The following is a 15,080-nucleotide window of genomic DNA, read 5'->3' as shown; positions in this document are numbered from 1 at the left end:
CCTTTTGTTTAGATTGCTGTGTTTGGAGTGCCCTCTCTGTAGGCTGAAAGTTCTTCAGTTCAGTTCAGTTCAGTCGCTCAGTCGTGTCTGACTCTTTGCGACCCCATGAATCACAGCACGCTGAGCCTCCCTGTCCATCACCAACTCCCAGAGTTCACTCAGACTCATGTCCATCGAGTCAGTGATGCCATCCAGCCATCTCATCCTCTGTCATCCCCTTCTCCTCCCGCCCCCAATCCCTCCCAGCATCAGAGTCTTTTCCAATGAGTCAACTCTTTGCATGAGGTGGCCAAAGTACTGGAGTTTCAGCTTTAGCATCATTCCTTCCAAAGAAATCCCAGGGCTGATCTCCTTCAGAATGGACTGGTTGGATCTCCTTGCAGTCCAAGGGACTCTCAAGAGTCTTTTCCAACACCGCAGTTCAAAAGCATCAGTTCTTTGGCGCTCTGAAAGTTCTTGGTTCCTCTTTATTGTGGAGCTTGCTCCCTGTGGGTGGGGTTGGACTAGTGGTTGTCAAGGTTTCTTGGTTAGGGGAGCTTGCGTTTGTATTCTGGTGGGTGGAGCTGGATCTCTTCTTTAAGAAGTGCAATGAAGTGTCCAGTAGTGAGTTTTGGGGTGTCCATGGGTTTGGCATGGCTTTGGAAAGCCTGTCTTTTAATGCTCAGGGCTGTGTTCCTGCTTTGCCGGAGAATTAGCATGGTGGTCTTGCTCTGGATTTTGTTGGTTCTTGGGTAGAACTTGGTTTCAGTGTAGGTATGGAGGCCTTTGGTTGAGCTCATGTCTATTAATGTTACCTGGAACCAGGAGTTCTCTGATGTTCTCAAGTTCTGGAGTTAAGCCTCCTGCCTCTGGCTTTCGGTCTTATTCTTAAAGTAGCCTCAAGACTTCTCCATCCATACAGCACAGATCATAAAACATCTAGGTTAATGGTGAAACATTTCTCCACAGCGAGGGACACCCAGAGATGTTCACAGAATTACATGGAGAAGAGAAGAGTGAGGAGGGAGACAGAAGTGACCAGGAGAAGAGGGGGAGTTAAAAGGGGAGAGAGCGATCGAGCCAGTAATCGATTTCCTAAGGGCTTTCCACAGTCTGGAACACCCAGAGAGATTCACAGAGTTACATAGAAAGAGAAGAGGGAGGAGGGAGATAGAGGTGACCAGGAGGAGCAGAGTGTGAGTCAAAACAGGAGAGACTAATCTAGCCAGTAATCAGTTTCCTAAGTGTTCCCCACAGCCCAGAACACCCAGAGAGATTCACAGAGTTAAGTAGAGAAAAGGAGGAGGGAGGAGATAGAGGTGACCTGGGAGAGAAAAGGAAAAGTCAAAGGGGAGAGAGCAATCAAGCCAGTAATCACACCCCTAAATGAAAATGGATACTGAAGATTAGATTCTTAAAGGTACAAAATTGATAACAAATACCAAAAACAAAGACTAAAAATCTAGAGTAGAAGTTAGACTCTCAAAAAAAATAAAAAAACAATATTAAAAACATCTCATATTGAGGTTATATGTTTATGCTGAAAATAAATTGTTTGGGTCAGACAAGAACATGGTAATTTGAAAATTGGCTTCCTTTCTTGCAGGCTTGATTTGCCTGGTGACCAAGTTACTGGTGACTAGTTCACTAGCTAGGTCATTCAGGGGAGTCAGACCAGCACAAAAGAAACATGTCACTTTTAAATACACTTGATAGTGGTACCTGTCCACCTTTTATTTTATTTTTTTTGTGTGTGTGTGTTTTATTATTTTTTTTTAATTTTATTTTTAAACTTTACATAATTGTATTAGTTTTGCCAAATATCAAAATGAATCCACCACAGGTATACATGTGTTCCCCATCCTGAACCCTCCTCCCTCCTCCCTCCCCATTCCATCCCTCTGGGTCATCCCAGTGCACCAGCCCCAAGCATCCAGTATTGTGCATCGAACCCGGACTGGCAACTCGTTTCATACATGATATTTTACATGTTTCAGTGCCATTCTCCCAAATCTTCCCACCCTCTCCCTCTCTCTCAGAGTCCATAAGACTGTTCTATACATCAGTGTCTCTTTTGCTGTCTCGTACACAGGGTTATTGTTACCATCTTTTTAAATTCCATATATATGCGTTAGTATACTGTATTGGTGTTTTTCTTTCTGGCTTACTTCACTGTGTAGAATAGGCTCCAGTTTCATCCACCTCATTAGAACTGATTCAAATGTATTCTTTTTAATGGCCGAGTAATACTCCATTGTGTATATGTACCACTGCTTTCTTATCCATTCATCTGCTGATGGACATCTAGGTTGCTTCCATGTCCTGGCTATTATAAACAGTGCTGCGATGAACATTGGGGTACACGTGTCTCTTTCAATTCTGGTTTCCTCAGTGTGTATGCCCAGCAGTGGGATTGCTGGATCATAAGGCAGTTCTATTTCCAGTTTTTTAAGGAATCTCCACACTGTTCTCCATAGTGGCTGTACTAGTTTGCATTCCCACCAACAGTGTAAGAGGGTTCCCTTTTCTGCACACCCTCTCCAGCATTTATTGCTTGTAGACTTTGGATCGCAGCCATTCTGACTGGCGTGAAATGGTACCTCATGGTGGTTTTGATTTGCATTTCTCTGATAATGAGTGATGTTGAGCATCTTTTCATGTGTTTGTTAGCCATCTGGATGTCTTCTTTGGAGAAATGTCTATTTAGTTCTTTGGCCCATTTTTTGATTGGGTCATTTATTTTTCTGGAGTTGAGCTGTAGGAGTTGCTTGTATATTCTCGAGATTAGTTGTTTGTCAGTTGCTTCATTTGCTATTATCTTCTCCCATTCTGAAGGCTGTCTTTTCACCTTGCTAATAGTTTCCTTTGATGTGCAGAAGCTTTTAAGGTTAATTAGGTCCCATTTGTTTATTTTTGCTTTTATTTCCAATATTCTGGGAGGTGGGTCATAGAGGATCCTGCTGTGATGTATGTCAGAGAGTGTTTTGCCTATGTTCTCCTCTAGGAGTTTTATAGTTTCTGGTCTTACGTTGAGATCTTTAATCCATTTTGAGTTTATTTTTGTGTATGGTGTTAGAAAGTGTTCTAGTTTCATTCTTTTACAAGTGGTTGACCAGATTTCCCAGCACCACTTGTTAAAGAGATTGTCTTTAATCCATTGTATATTCTTGCCTCCTTTGTCAAAGATAAGGTGTCCATATGTGCGTGGATTTATCTCTGGGCTTTCTATTTTGTTCCATTGATCTATATTTCTGTCTTTGTGCCCGTACCATACTGTCTTGATAACTGTGGCTTTGTAGTAGAGCCTGAAGTCAGGTAGGTTGATTCCTCCAGTTCCATTCTTCTTTCTCAAGATGGCTTTGGCTATTCGAGGTTTTTTGTATTTCCATACAAATTGTGAAATTATTTGTTCTAGCTCTGTGAAGAATGCTGTTGGTAGCTTGATAGGGATTGCATTGAATCTATAGATTGCTTTGGGTACCTGTCCACCTTAAACTCTTCTGTTGAAATTAGTTCTAAAGAAGACAACATGCCAATCCTGAAAATGCTCCCAGTTGCTGCAGAATATCATATGCTTTTGATGTAATGTAGGAATCCTATTTACCCCAGTTAATTTAACTTTCTGACGGCCTTGTGGACTGAGTACTGTTTTAAGGGCTGGTTGGCTCTTGAGGAACCCTTTCAGAACAGTGCATGGACTACAACATTACAAACCTCCCTGGAAGTCTGTGTGTGTTTTTAAACCAAAACTAAAAAGCTGGTAACAGAGCCACTTTGAAGTAGTATTTATTTTAGAATCATATTTATAAACATGAGAGTAACTTGTGGATCCCTTTTAGCTCTTTTGTAATTGCAGAATTATATTTTGCTGCTGTTATATTAGAATAATTTTAAATTATTTTGAAACATGTATTTAAGTGCTAACGCAAAGGTAAATGAAAAACACTTTTTAAATGTGTGCAGTATGTTTATTTTCTCCAAAAGTATCATCAACTAAATAAAATCCCTATAATGGAAGTCATTGATGAGCAAGCTGGTTTGGTCAGACATTATACAAACTTTGGTATATCACAGAATGCTTTGTTGTACTTGTGAAATTCTTGTCTAAGCTGAATTTACATTCCATGGTGATAACATGGTAAATGTAGTGTTATTAAAGTAAATGAACACATCAAAAAAAAAAATAAAGCAAAATCAATCACAAAAATTATGAAAAATATATATATGAAATTTGCTTTAAAATAGGGTCTTTTTTTGCAAGGTAATAGGTTATAAAAATAAAACTTAAAGGAGTGATAATGAACTTAAATTATAAGAAAATTTTTAAAATGATAATAGTAAAAATATATCTAGGAATTTCTCTGGAGCTGTTGTGGGCAGTGTGGGGTCAATTCAGTTTCAGATAGTTACTTGTTCTCAAGGTCTGTAGGTCCCCTCCAATGCTTAGTCAATGTTAACTACAGGGTGTTAATCTGTTGCACCTGTCACTTCCAGAGCGGTTCCCTCTTTGTTTATTTTGGCTTCCTCTGTTTGCACGTCTCTTCAGTGTCTAATCTCCACCCTGACACAAGGGGGCAAATGTGGTCACTTATTTAGGCTCACTTGTTCAGTTGTGTTGTGGTGAGGGAGGCACCCTGCAAATAAATATCGCTGGTGTGTGTAGGGAGTGCTCGCAGTATATAGACCACACTGGGTTTGCCCCAGCTCAAGGTGGTGTGTTCTTCCTGGGTCTACACTGCTCAGGCTCCAGAATGTTCTGCAGGGGCACTGTCCAAAGTGAACCCTGCGTTTCATACATTACCCAGGTCTAAGATGCTCAGGTTCTCAGGTCCTCCACAAGGGCATAGACTCAGCTGGGTGTGTGTTTTATGCCCTTCCCAGGTTTGAGCAGCTCAGGTGACCAGGTGCTTGGTGAGTGCACTGTCCCAAGTGGGCTGTGCATCTTAATCACCTCCCTGGCCCCAGCTGCTCGGATTCCCAGGTGTGCCATGAAGGCACCATCTCAGGTGTGCTGTGTGTCTCCTCTGGGGAGTTGATCTCAGGCTGTGACCTTCCTGGGAAATGGCAACTGTCCAGGATCCCAGGAAGACGTGGTTAGCAACTGGGAGCCTGCTCACAGTTTGGTGGAGGATGCTGGTCTCTGGTGCCAAGATTGCCCCTTGCCTTCTGGCTCTGGCTGTCACACACCTACCTCTCTGCCTCTGGGAGAGGCCTGTACAGTGCTGGCTAGCTCTCCTTTGGTATTCACGCACTCCTTTGTTCTGTGAGCAGGCCAGGCTGCACCTTAGAGCCTTTTGCGGGAAAGATCTCTTTTTTTCCTCTCTCTGGTGATCTCACAGTTTGGGTTGCTGTCTCACATTAGCTCTCTCAGATTGTCCTCAGGGCATTCAGACCCAGTCCTTACCCTAAGCATCAATTACGCAGCCCACCCCTCCTTGTCCAGCCCCCGCTTGCTGGTGGTGGATATGAGCTTCTGAGCTACTTTGCCGGCAGTTGTGGTTAGGAGCGTATTCTGTGTGTGTTTTTTTGTTTGTTTGCTTTCTCTTGGTTATGTTGCCCTCTGAGATTCCAAACCCCCCACCTCAGACCCTCCTGTGAGAGGGTTTCCTACTGTTTGGAAACTTCTCTTCCTTCATGACTCCCTCCTGAGGACGGGTCTCAGTCTATAACTCTTTTGTCTCTCTTTTTGTCTTTATATTTTGTCCTACATCCTTTCAAACAGAATAGGCTTCCTTTCTGGTTGCCTGGTGTCCTCCACCAGCATGCAGGAGTTGTTTTGTGGAAGTTGCTCGGCATTCAAATGATCTTTTGATGAAATTGTGGGGGAGAAAGTGGTCTCCCTGTCCTATTCCTTCACCATCTTTGGACAGGAGAGCATGGTTTCCTTTCAATCATCATAGTCCCACATGGGTGGGGATCCTAGGGGTTTTTTTAGTTAAGAATTACTTTCTCTGTAGATGATAAGGCAATTAAATAATGCCAATTTTAAAAGAAGGCATACATGCATTCTAGAGGTTTGTCAAAATCCAGTCCTCCTGTTATGTCTGAAAACAATAGTAAATCACAGAGTGAGAAATTAAAAAAAAAAAAACGTTTCTTTCCATTTTTACATGTGCCTCTTCTCTTCAATGCAGTCATACTCTTGCCAAGAAAACCCCCCTTGGTGTGCTCCCACAGGCTACACTCTGAAAGATGAATCTCCTCTCATAGATCACAGGCTGAGGATGGCTTGGTCTTCTGCTTGTAGCAGCCACCTTAATGTGACATCTTTAATTTGAGTAAGATTTGTATACTCAAGATGTATCAGACCAGAATTTTCCCCACTTACCTCAACAGATTCATGTAAAATGCTTCATTGAATTGAAAAAAAATAATATTAATTTTTGTTGGGCTGTAGTTGATTTTTACTGGTGTGTTGGTTTTGGGTGTACAGCAAAGTGAATCAGTTATGCATATTAATATATCCACTCTTTTTTTAAAGATTTATTTCCCATGTAGGCCTTTACAGAGTACTGAATAGAATTCCCCATGCTATACAGTAGGTTCTTGTTCCCAGGTGGCTCTAGTGGTAAAGAATCCACCTGCTGATGCAAGGGATGCAAGAAATATGGGTTCTATCCCTGGTTCAGGAAGATCCTCTGGAGGAGGGCATGACAATCCATTCCAGCAGTCTTGCCTGGAAAATTCCATGGACAGAGGAGCCTGGCAGGCTATAGTTCTTGGGCTCACAAAGAGTCGGACATAGCTGAGCACACATAGATCCATGCTGTAGAATTTATATACAGCAGTATGTATATGTAACCCTAATGTTCCAATTTATTCCCCCTCCCTTACACCCTGGTAATCAGAAGTTTATTTTCTGCATCTGTTATGATACTTCTATGAGTTTGTTTTTTTTTTAATGATAAAACTACTTGGTTCTAATAGCTTGCTACTATCAACAGATAAGAATTATTAAATCTTTAAAAATAACCCAATCAAAAAATGGGCAGGTCTAAATAGACATTTCTCTGAAGAAGACATACAGGTGACCAGTAGGCACCTGAAAAGATGTTCATTGCTAATTATTAGAGAAATGAAAAGCAAAACCCCAGTGAGTATTGCTTCACACTGGTTGGAATGACTATCATCAAAAAGTCTACAAATAATAAATGCTGGAGAAGGTATAGAGAAAAGGGGGAATCTTCTTATACTGCTGGTGAGAATCTAAATTGGTGCATCCACTACAGAAAATAGTATGGAGGTTCCTTAAGAAACTGAAAATAGAGCTACCATGTGATCCAGCAATTCTACTCTTGAACATATATCCAGAAAAAAAACAAAAACTCTTAATCTGAAAAGATACATGTACCCCAGTGTTATAGCAGCACTATTTGCAACAGCCAAGACATAGAAATGACCCAAGTGCACATCAACAGACAATTGGTTTAAGAAGAAGGGCTTCCCAGGTGGCTCAGTGGTAAAGAATCCGCCTGACAACGCAGGAGACATGGGTTCAATCTCTGGGTTGGGAAGATCCCCTGGAGTAGGAAACAGCAACCTTTTCCAGTATTCTTGCCCAGAAAATTCCATAAACAGACAAGCCTGACAGACTGCAGTCCCTAGGTTACAAAGAGTCGAATACAACTGAGCATGCATACTCACACACATGGTGCGTGTGTGTGTGTGTGTGTGTGTGTGTGTGTGTATATATATATATATATATTCTCAGCTACAATAAGAATGAAATACTGCCATTTTCAGCACCATAGATAGACCTAGAGACTATCATACTAAATGAAGAAGTCAGAGAAAGAAAGACAAATATTATATCACTTACATGTGGAATCCAAAAAAATAATACAAGTGAATGTATATATAGAATAAAAATAGACTCACAGATGTAAAAAACAAATTTATGGTTACCAAAAGGGAAAGTGAGTAGGGGAGGGATAAGTTAGTAATATGGGATTAACAGACACAAATTACTATACACAAAATAGATGGGCAACAAGGACTTACTGTATAACACAGGGAACTCTTCAATATCTTCTTATAACCTATAATAGAGAATAATCTGAAAGATATATACATAGAACTGAGTCATTTTGCTGTATACCCAAAATTAAAACAATATTTTAAATCAAGTATAGTTCAATTAAAAATCAAGAAATTATTAAATCTTTATAGGACTACCATGAGTTAAGCCACAGGGATAATATTAAAAAAATAGTACCCGTGATCTGATCTGCACAAAAATTAAGAAAGTATTTCAAAGTCATGAAACTGTCAAGAGTAAAATGAATTCAAGACTTGCAGTTAAATTTGTTGTTCTTTCTTTAATTCATTTAACCATCAAGCAAGATTCTACTGAATTGTCCTGTCATATATAATAGAAAATAAATCTACTTAGGGAAAGCATGATGGGATAAAGATTAATTGGGGGCATATCCTCTTAAAATGGTTAAGTAGCAGAACTCACAGAATTCAAAACAGTTGATGGCTCTTCAGAGAGCCATTGTGTCACTCTTGGGGTAAGGGTCTATGCATGAAAGGTATCACAAGACGAAGAAGTATGGCCAGAGTTGAGCATGTTGGTGAAGGCTAAAGCTAGCACGTAATCACACTGCTGATTCCTGACTTGGTATTCACCTCTGTTATTTCAGACCCCAAATAGAAATACATGCAGAGAGGCAAACTTTAGAACATAGCAGAAATATGAAATGGCAACATGGTTTTGGTTTGTTTGGATTTGTTAGAAATTTAGGCAGAATATGCTTGATCTTATCTGAAAGCTTTTCCAAGAGTTCCATCTGTGTAAACAGCTGACCCATGAGTACACATGGGCAGTGGCCTGAACACACACGCACGCATGCGCCCAGCCACGCATGACGGCAGTACTGGGCAGAGGAACCCCATCACCACCACCACCACCATCACTGCTTCCAGGACCACATTCTGAGTTTTCCAAAATCTATAACAGGTTCCTTTGGGTTGCTTCAAATTCATTAGGATTTGGCTGGAGAGAAAACTTGTAAGACTATGTTTTGCCAGGCCTGAGGAATCCCTCAAGAGCAGCTGTAGGATCCCATTTGTTCCTGATGTTTGGGGACGCAGAACAGTCAAATATCAATTACTAACATGTTACAGGGACACTTTTCCACTGGACTGTATTCACATCTGCAGAAACAGGCGTATCATTTCATCCTTGACTTCCCAGACCCTAATCTCCATCTGTGAGATGAGAATGACTACCCTGTACCCTTTTGTCACAGCAATATTGAAAGAAGAGAAATGAAAATATTCTACTAATGACTTTGTGTATGTGTTTCTTCCTTGTCCCTGTTGTTCTCCAATGGCATCAACATAGCTTTAGCCCAACATGCCATTTGGACCGAAGTCTTGGCTTGATCTGTGATGAATGCCCTGTTGGGTACTCAGGACAACGCTGTGAGAGGTAAGCATGTACTCAACTGTCTTTCACTGTGATTTCCTCCTTGGGAGCTATAAAACCACAGGCATCATCATCTTTTGCACTGCCCCAGAAAAGCCACCACACTTGGTGAGTTGAAATAAAGTTTCTTACCACACTTGTCAAACAAATGCATTATATTCTTATAGTTTATTTATTCTCTAGAAATTGCTCCATAAATCTCCATTCACTCAGAGAATGTTTGATTAATGTTTTAATCTTAAAGGTTAAGCATTAACCTGCAATCTTTCTAGAAAGTATTGCTCAAGTAGAAAGTCATGCACTTTAAGATTTATCTTGCTGTCTACATTGGCAACATTTATTTTTCATAATTAGCTTTTTGTCCTTAAAATGTAGCTTAAGTGTGTAGTTCATAGTTCAGCAAGTGATCCATAATTCACCTTAAATATATTTGAAAATTGAAACCAAATGTAATTATTATCATGATTTATATGCCCATCTAATTGTTTCTAAGTCAATATTTTAATTCCTGTTGATTTTACTAGGTTGTTTTGCATTGGATCCAGGATATTATTTTATGTAACTTGAGTGATTATTTTTTCTCCTAAAATCTTTCCAAGGAAAAGGTTCTTCCGTATTTCAGGTTCACTGAAAATGGAACAAATTTCTCCCATGATATTGTTGACCAACACAACTCTCTGGTTGTAGCATTGAAAACAGTCCCTTTTGCTGCCATTACTAGAGATTAGGCAGGGGTGGAAGTAGAGGGAGGGGTAGAGGAAATGACCTGCTTTCACCCAGCATCACCAAGGTGAACACCGCAGTAGGCTGTTTCTGCCTATCCTTTCCTGTCCTCTTGGCAGCCATCAGGTCTGTTTCAACCAGACTGCATAAAGTTAATGAAGCAAGGGCCAATCACCCAGAGAGAATTCAGCCAGCAGCTAGCAGTCTGTGGACAAAGTGCCAATGACACCTCTGAGCAGCAACAAGTACTGTTTGTGAGTACGGCAGCATTTGTAAATTTGTAATGGAGGAACAGAGCTGAAATAAAGAGGATTCAATTTTAATCGAGAAACTGAAAGTCTTTGATTGTGCTTATTTTTTTTTTTAAAGGAGGGCACATGCATGGCAACCCACTCCAGTGTTCTTGCCTGGAGAATCCCAGGGACGGGGAAGCCTGGTGGGCTGCCGTCTATGGGGTCTCACAGAGTCGGACATGACTGAAGCGACTTAGCAGCAGCAGCACATGCATATTACTTATTGTAATAGCAGAGCATACCATTGCCTGGACAGCTTTACATCAAATGCCTAACCACTCTGGCTCACTACAGGCAACTTTTTTTTTTAGCAACTGGAAAATGGCAGCTGTGCTGTCATACAAGGCCATTTAATCCACCAATCTAGGTGAGCTTAGTCTCTGATGTATTTGTACTGCTCTGCTCCATAATATGTATTTTCTACGTGTTAGACAGTGGTTTCTGAGCCACCTACAATTTAAACTCCTACATTTTATTTAATAAACATTTATCAGCTATTTTGTGCTGAGCACAGGGCTAAACTAAACACAGGCTATAAGCAGATGTACCCTACCATCCTTGCCCTCAAGCAGCTCACATTTTTAATGTGAGTGAGAATAGTTGATTGTATTCTGGAGAACATTCTAGTCTGAATAATAAAATTCACCTAGGAAAGAGATGCTTGAAAGAAAGGATGATTTCCTTTCTAAAGTCTGTTAATTTGATTCAAAAGAAGGTAGAAACATGCATAGGCAGCTTATCATATGGCATATCTTGCCTCTAACTCAAGTTTTTCAAATATAATCTTAAACTATTATTATATGAAATATGTGATATTATATTTTTCTAGCCAAAATTTGGATTAGGGCTTTCCAGGAATGTTTAGTCTATCATTCCTCTGTATGAGCCAAAAAGTACATTTGTGTGCATTGCGTGCTCAGTCGTGTCCGACTCTTTCTGACCCATGGACTGTAGTGCACCAGGCTCCTCTGTCCGTGGGATTTTTCTGGCATGGATACTAGAGTGGGTTGCCAATTCCTACTCCAGGGGATCTTCCTGACCCAGGGGACTTAGGGATCAAACCTGTGTCTCCTGATTCTCCTGTATTGACAGGTGGCTTCTTTAGCTCTGAGCCATCTGGGGGATCCAAACAATTAGAAACATTTTGGCAGATGTGCCAGCTGAAGTAGATGTGAGAGAGAATAAGGGTCAGGGAAGGAAAGAGATGTGGGTTGCACTGAAAATTTTGTAATCAAAACTATTCTGGGAGTGATTAGAGTAATCAGTTATGCACATCATTTACACGAAATCAGCGTTGAAAAACTGAAGCTGTGTTTCAAAAGCTATAGATGTTCTTGGAATAGAGTTCTATGATCATGGAAGTCTGGGAAGCATCTATTAGCTTGTCAAAAGTTCTGACCAGTCCTGGAGTGAAAAACATCTCTTCAGTTAGTTTAACTCAGCATTTTCTAATCTTAGGTGACCATAAATCCCCTAGTTTCATTATATAGCTAGAATGTATCTCAGACTATAGCTCAGATAGATGGGAATTATAACTTTATATTTTTATCTCAGTTTAATTTCTACTTTGAGATCAAATTCTTTATATGTAAGAGCTGTGAGAGCTTGGACATATAATCTTAGTCAAGTATCCTTTAAACTTAAACCCAATGTTATATGTCACTTACGTTCAAATTTTAAAAATTTGTTTTAACGTTTTTTTGTCTTCTCTCCTACTTTCCACTTCTAGCTTTGGTTAGAACCAAAGTCTAACAAGCTTACTTAGTACCAAGAGGCTTGAATGCTTGAGTGTGTGTGTGTGTGTGTGTGTGTGTGAGAGAGAGAGAGAGAGAGAGAGAGAAAGAGACTGGATTTTGGGCAATGGACATATCATGGGGTCAGTCTGTCCTGAGTGATTCATCTAAGCGCATTTTTGCTGACCTCTTTCTGTTTACTGTCCACCTGATTACCTCTCCTCCCAGGTCCAGTAACTCTCTCCACTACTTTCCTATCATTTGTGGGAGCACAGGACACATACTGCTGTTTACTTTCTACACTGGGACCCACCAACATTTCTGCTCTCATCATTTCTCCTCCATTTGTCTTTCTAACTCCATCCCTTTCCTGTTCAGGCATGCATTGCAGAAAGAGTTGCCACATTCATAGAAATGGTGATTTTTAAAACCCAAGTCCAAAAGATTCCAATATTTCTGCTTTCTTTCCCGTCAGAACCCTTTACTCAGTCATGTAGCCCAGGTGGCCTTGCTGCTTGAATTGAGGGAATGGAGAAAAATCGTGACCAAGAGGATGGCAAAGCAAAATATGACAAAATGTGAACAGATAGTCTGTCACATATAAGGCACTAGTTACAGTTTTCAGAAACTTTTGCTTGGGGTCAGAGCACTCATACTTTGAGATACTACTGCCTTCCTCTGACTAGGGAATGTTTTAAACAAAAGTAAAAGAAGAGAACCAGGGGTGAAGGAACTGGGTATTCATCATGGCACTTTGCTGAGATTCTAGGCTTTTATGGTCTGGACAAGAGGAGAAAATACAGAAAATCAAGGAGACAGTGTTTTGATGGTCAAAAAAAGATGACTGTCAGAGCATCAAGAGGAATTAAAAAAATCATAGAGGAAAAAAAAAAGCTAAATGCTGATGACACTGGCTCTACTTTTTAATTTCTGTTGAAACATTTCTGTAAATCTCTTAAGAATACTATTCTATGTATAAACATGCACACACACACACACACATGCGTAATAAAATCTGAACGCTCATTTTCAGTGAAGTGGCATATGAAATGATGTATCATGTATATTCAGTAAGTCTCCTTACATGTCCTACAACAAAAAGACAGATGTTCCTCCAGTGATTCTATTAAATTGTAGTTATTTTCTTGTGGATTGAGTTGGTTTTTAAAATTATTGTTGTGGGAGAATTTCAGACTGATTAATTGGTGTCTGTTTAAAAAAATTTCTAGATCTTGTTATATAATGCCATCTCTCCTGAGGGCAGCAAGTCAGAAAAGTGAGCTGAAAATAATGGGGTTTTGTTGTCTGTGATAATGATCATTGTATATTGCTATTCTAGTGGAGCAAAGTCACTCTGTTAATGGTAAACAAAATGAGATGTGAATATACCTGGATGTGATCATGAGCTCTGAATATCAAGTAAGGCAAGAAGAATTGGGTTAAAATTTAAAAGGATTTTCTTGTTATCTTTACTGAATACCACTCCTTAAGGGATTGGGGGGGGGTGGATTTTATGCACTGAAATATTAGTTCATATTTTACAATAGAGAATTAATAAGCAATTGTGTTTGGAGGTGGCGGTATTCTTCCAAGCAATATTTATATCATGACTTTCACAATTCATAAAATGTTTTGTTAAAACTAGTAATCTTATTAAAATTATGATAAATCTTCTACAGGCTTATTATGGCACCTGTAAATTTTCTAGAACACTTTGAATTATCAATGTATCTTACTCACAAAATTAATAACTTTCTCCCACAATCATATTATTAAAGTGTCCTTATATGATATACTGGATTTAAACCATTTCTGTTTCTATAGTAGAGAGGATTTTTCTCTACACAGTGACTTTTATATCTGTAAGTGAGCATAAACACAGTGTGTTATTGAAATATATTCTCCCACTTGTTTTTATTCCTCTTCAATTTTGACCCTTGTTGTAAAGGACTTTGTTTTGCTAAGATGGCACAGATAACGGAGCTAGTAGCTTGACCATAGAAGTTCAGATGCACTGTTTCATGTCTCCTTTGGCAAGTAAAGCTTAATATGCAGCATGAGCAAATGTAACTGAAAGAGAAGACAGAGTAGATTACAAATAAGTGCTTCCTATAAAGGTGTATCTGTGCATCTGTAACATTAAGTAACATTTTAAAACAGAACACATGGTTAAAGGGAAATCTGATACAAAATTTAAAACAATCTCTCCCATGCCTCCTAAATAAATGAATTTTTATTTTTCCAATAAATATGTAAAGTAGTATTTAGTCCTTAAAAAAAAAAGAACTGGAGTTTGCTAATGAGAGATGTGGGGACAATTAAGCCTCACGTTATGGCATTTTACTGTAATATGCAGCATGCCTGCTTCTCCTTGGTAAAGACTCTTCAATGGAAATCTGTTTCTGTATGGATATGCAAATATATAAAAGCCTATGCAGAGATATAGCCCCCACACAAATAATGAGGCTCTTTTGATTTTCTACTTAATACATTCTGAATTCTTACTACTGTACTTCCTTGTGAGCCTGTTTCCTCATAACAAGCTCTTGCTGCAACAACAACAACAAAAATGTGAACCTTACATATTTGCACAGAAAACAACCAATTGGAGTAGATACATATGATGTGTTGTACTACAAAGGCTTTCCAACGTGGACCTGGATCCCTCCGGAGTGCCAACAGCAGATTTCTTATTATGCTTTGGTCTCATTTTCAGTTCCAGTGACAAGGTGTTTTTTTTTCCCCCCTCTGGCTGAAATCTAATTACTAGTGAAGCTGGCAGGATTTCATCTTGTATCTACACTGCAGTAACAGAGAAAACATTCTTTTAATCATCTTGCATTTGAAAAAAGGAGCACTTAAATGGAAAACATCCTGGGAGAGAAATAGAATAAAATAAATACATAAACATTGCCCCCA

General features: G+C 39.5%; 1 protein-coding gene across 3 annotated transcripts in view; it reads left to right on the top strand.

The window, feature by feature from the left end:
- LAMA2 (laminin subunit alpha 2) overlaps positions 1-15,080 on the top strand; it is a 708,999-nt gene that overhangs the window by 441,388 nt on the left and 252,531 nt on the right. For all 3 annotated transcript variants that reach the window (XM_025294565.3, XM_025294564.3, XM_044924246.2), the window contains one exon: positions 9,329-9,415. In XM_025294565.3, the coding sequence (XP_025150350.3) occupies positions 9,329-9,415 (87 nt within the window). The remainder of the gene's footprint in view (positions 1-9,328; positions 9,416-15,080) is intronic.

This window comes from Bubalus bubalis, chromosome 10 (genome assembly GCF_019923935.1).
Source record: "Bubalus bubalis isolate 160015118507 breed Murrah chromosome 10, NDDB_SH_1, whole genome shotgun sequence".
NCBI lineage: Eukaryota > Metazoa > Chordata > Mammalia > Artiodactyla > Bovidae > Bubalus > Bubalus bubalis.
Note: the sequence above shows the minus strand (reverse complement) of the source record. Positions and strands in the feature narration are given on the sequence as shown.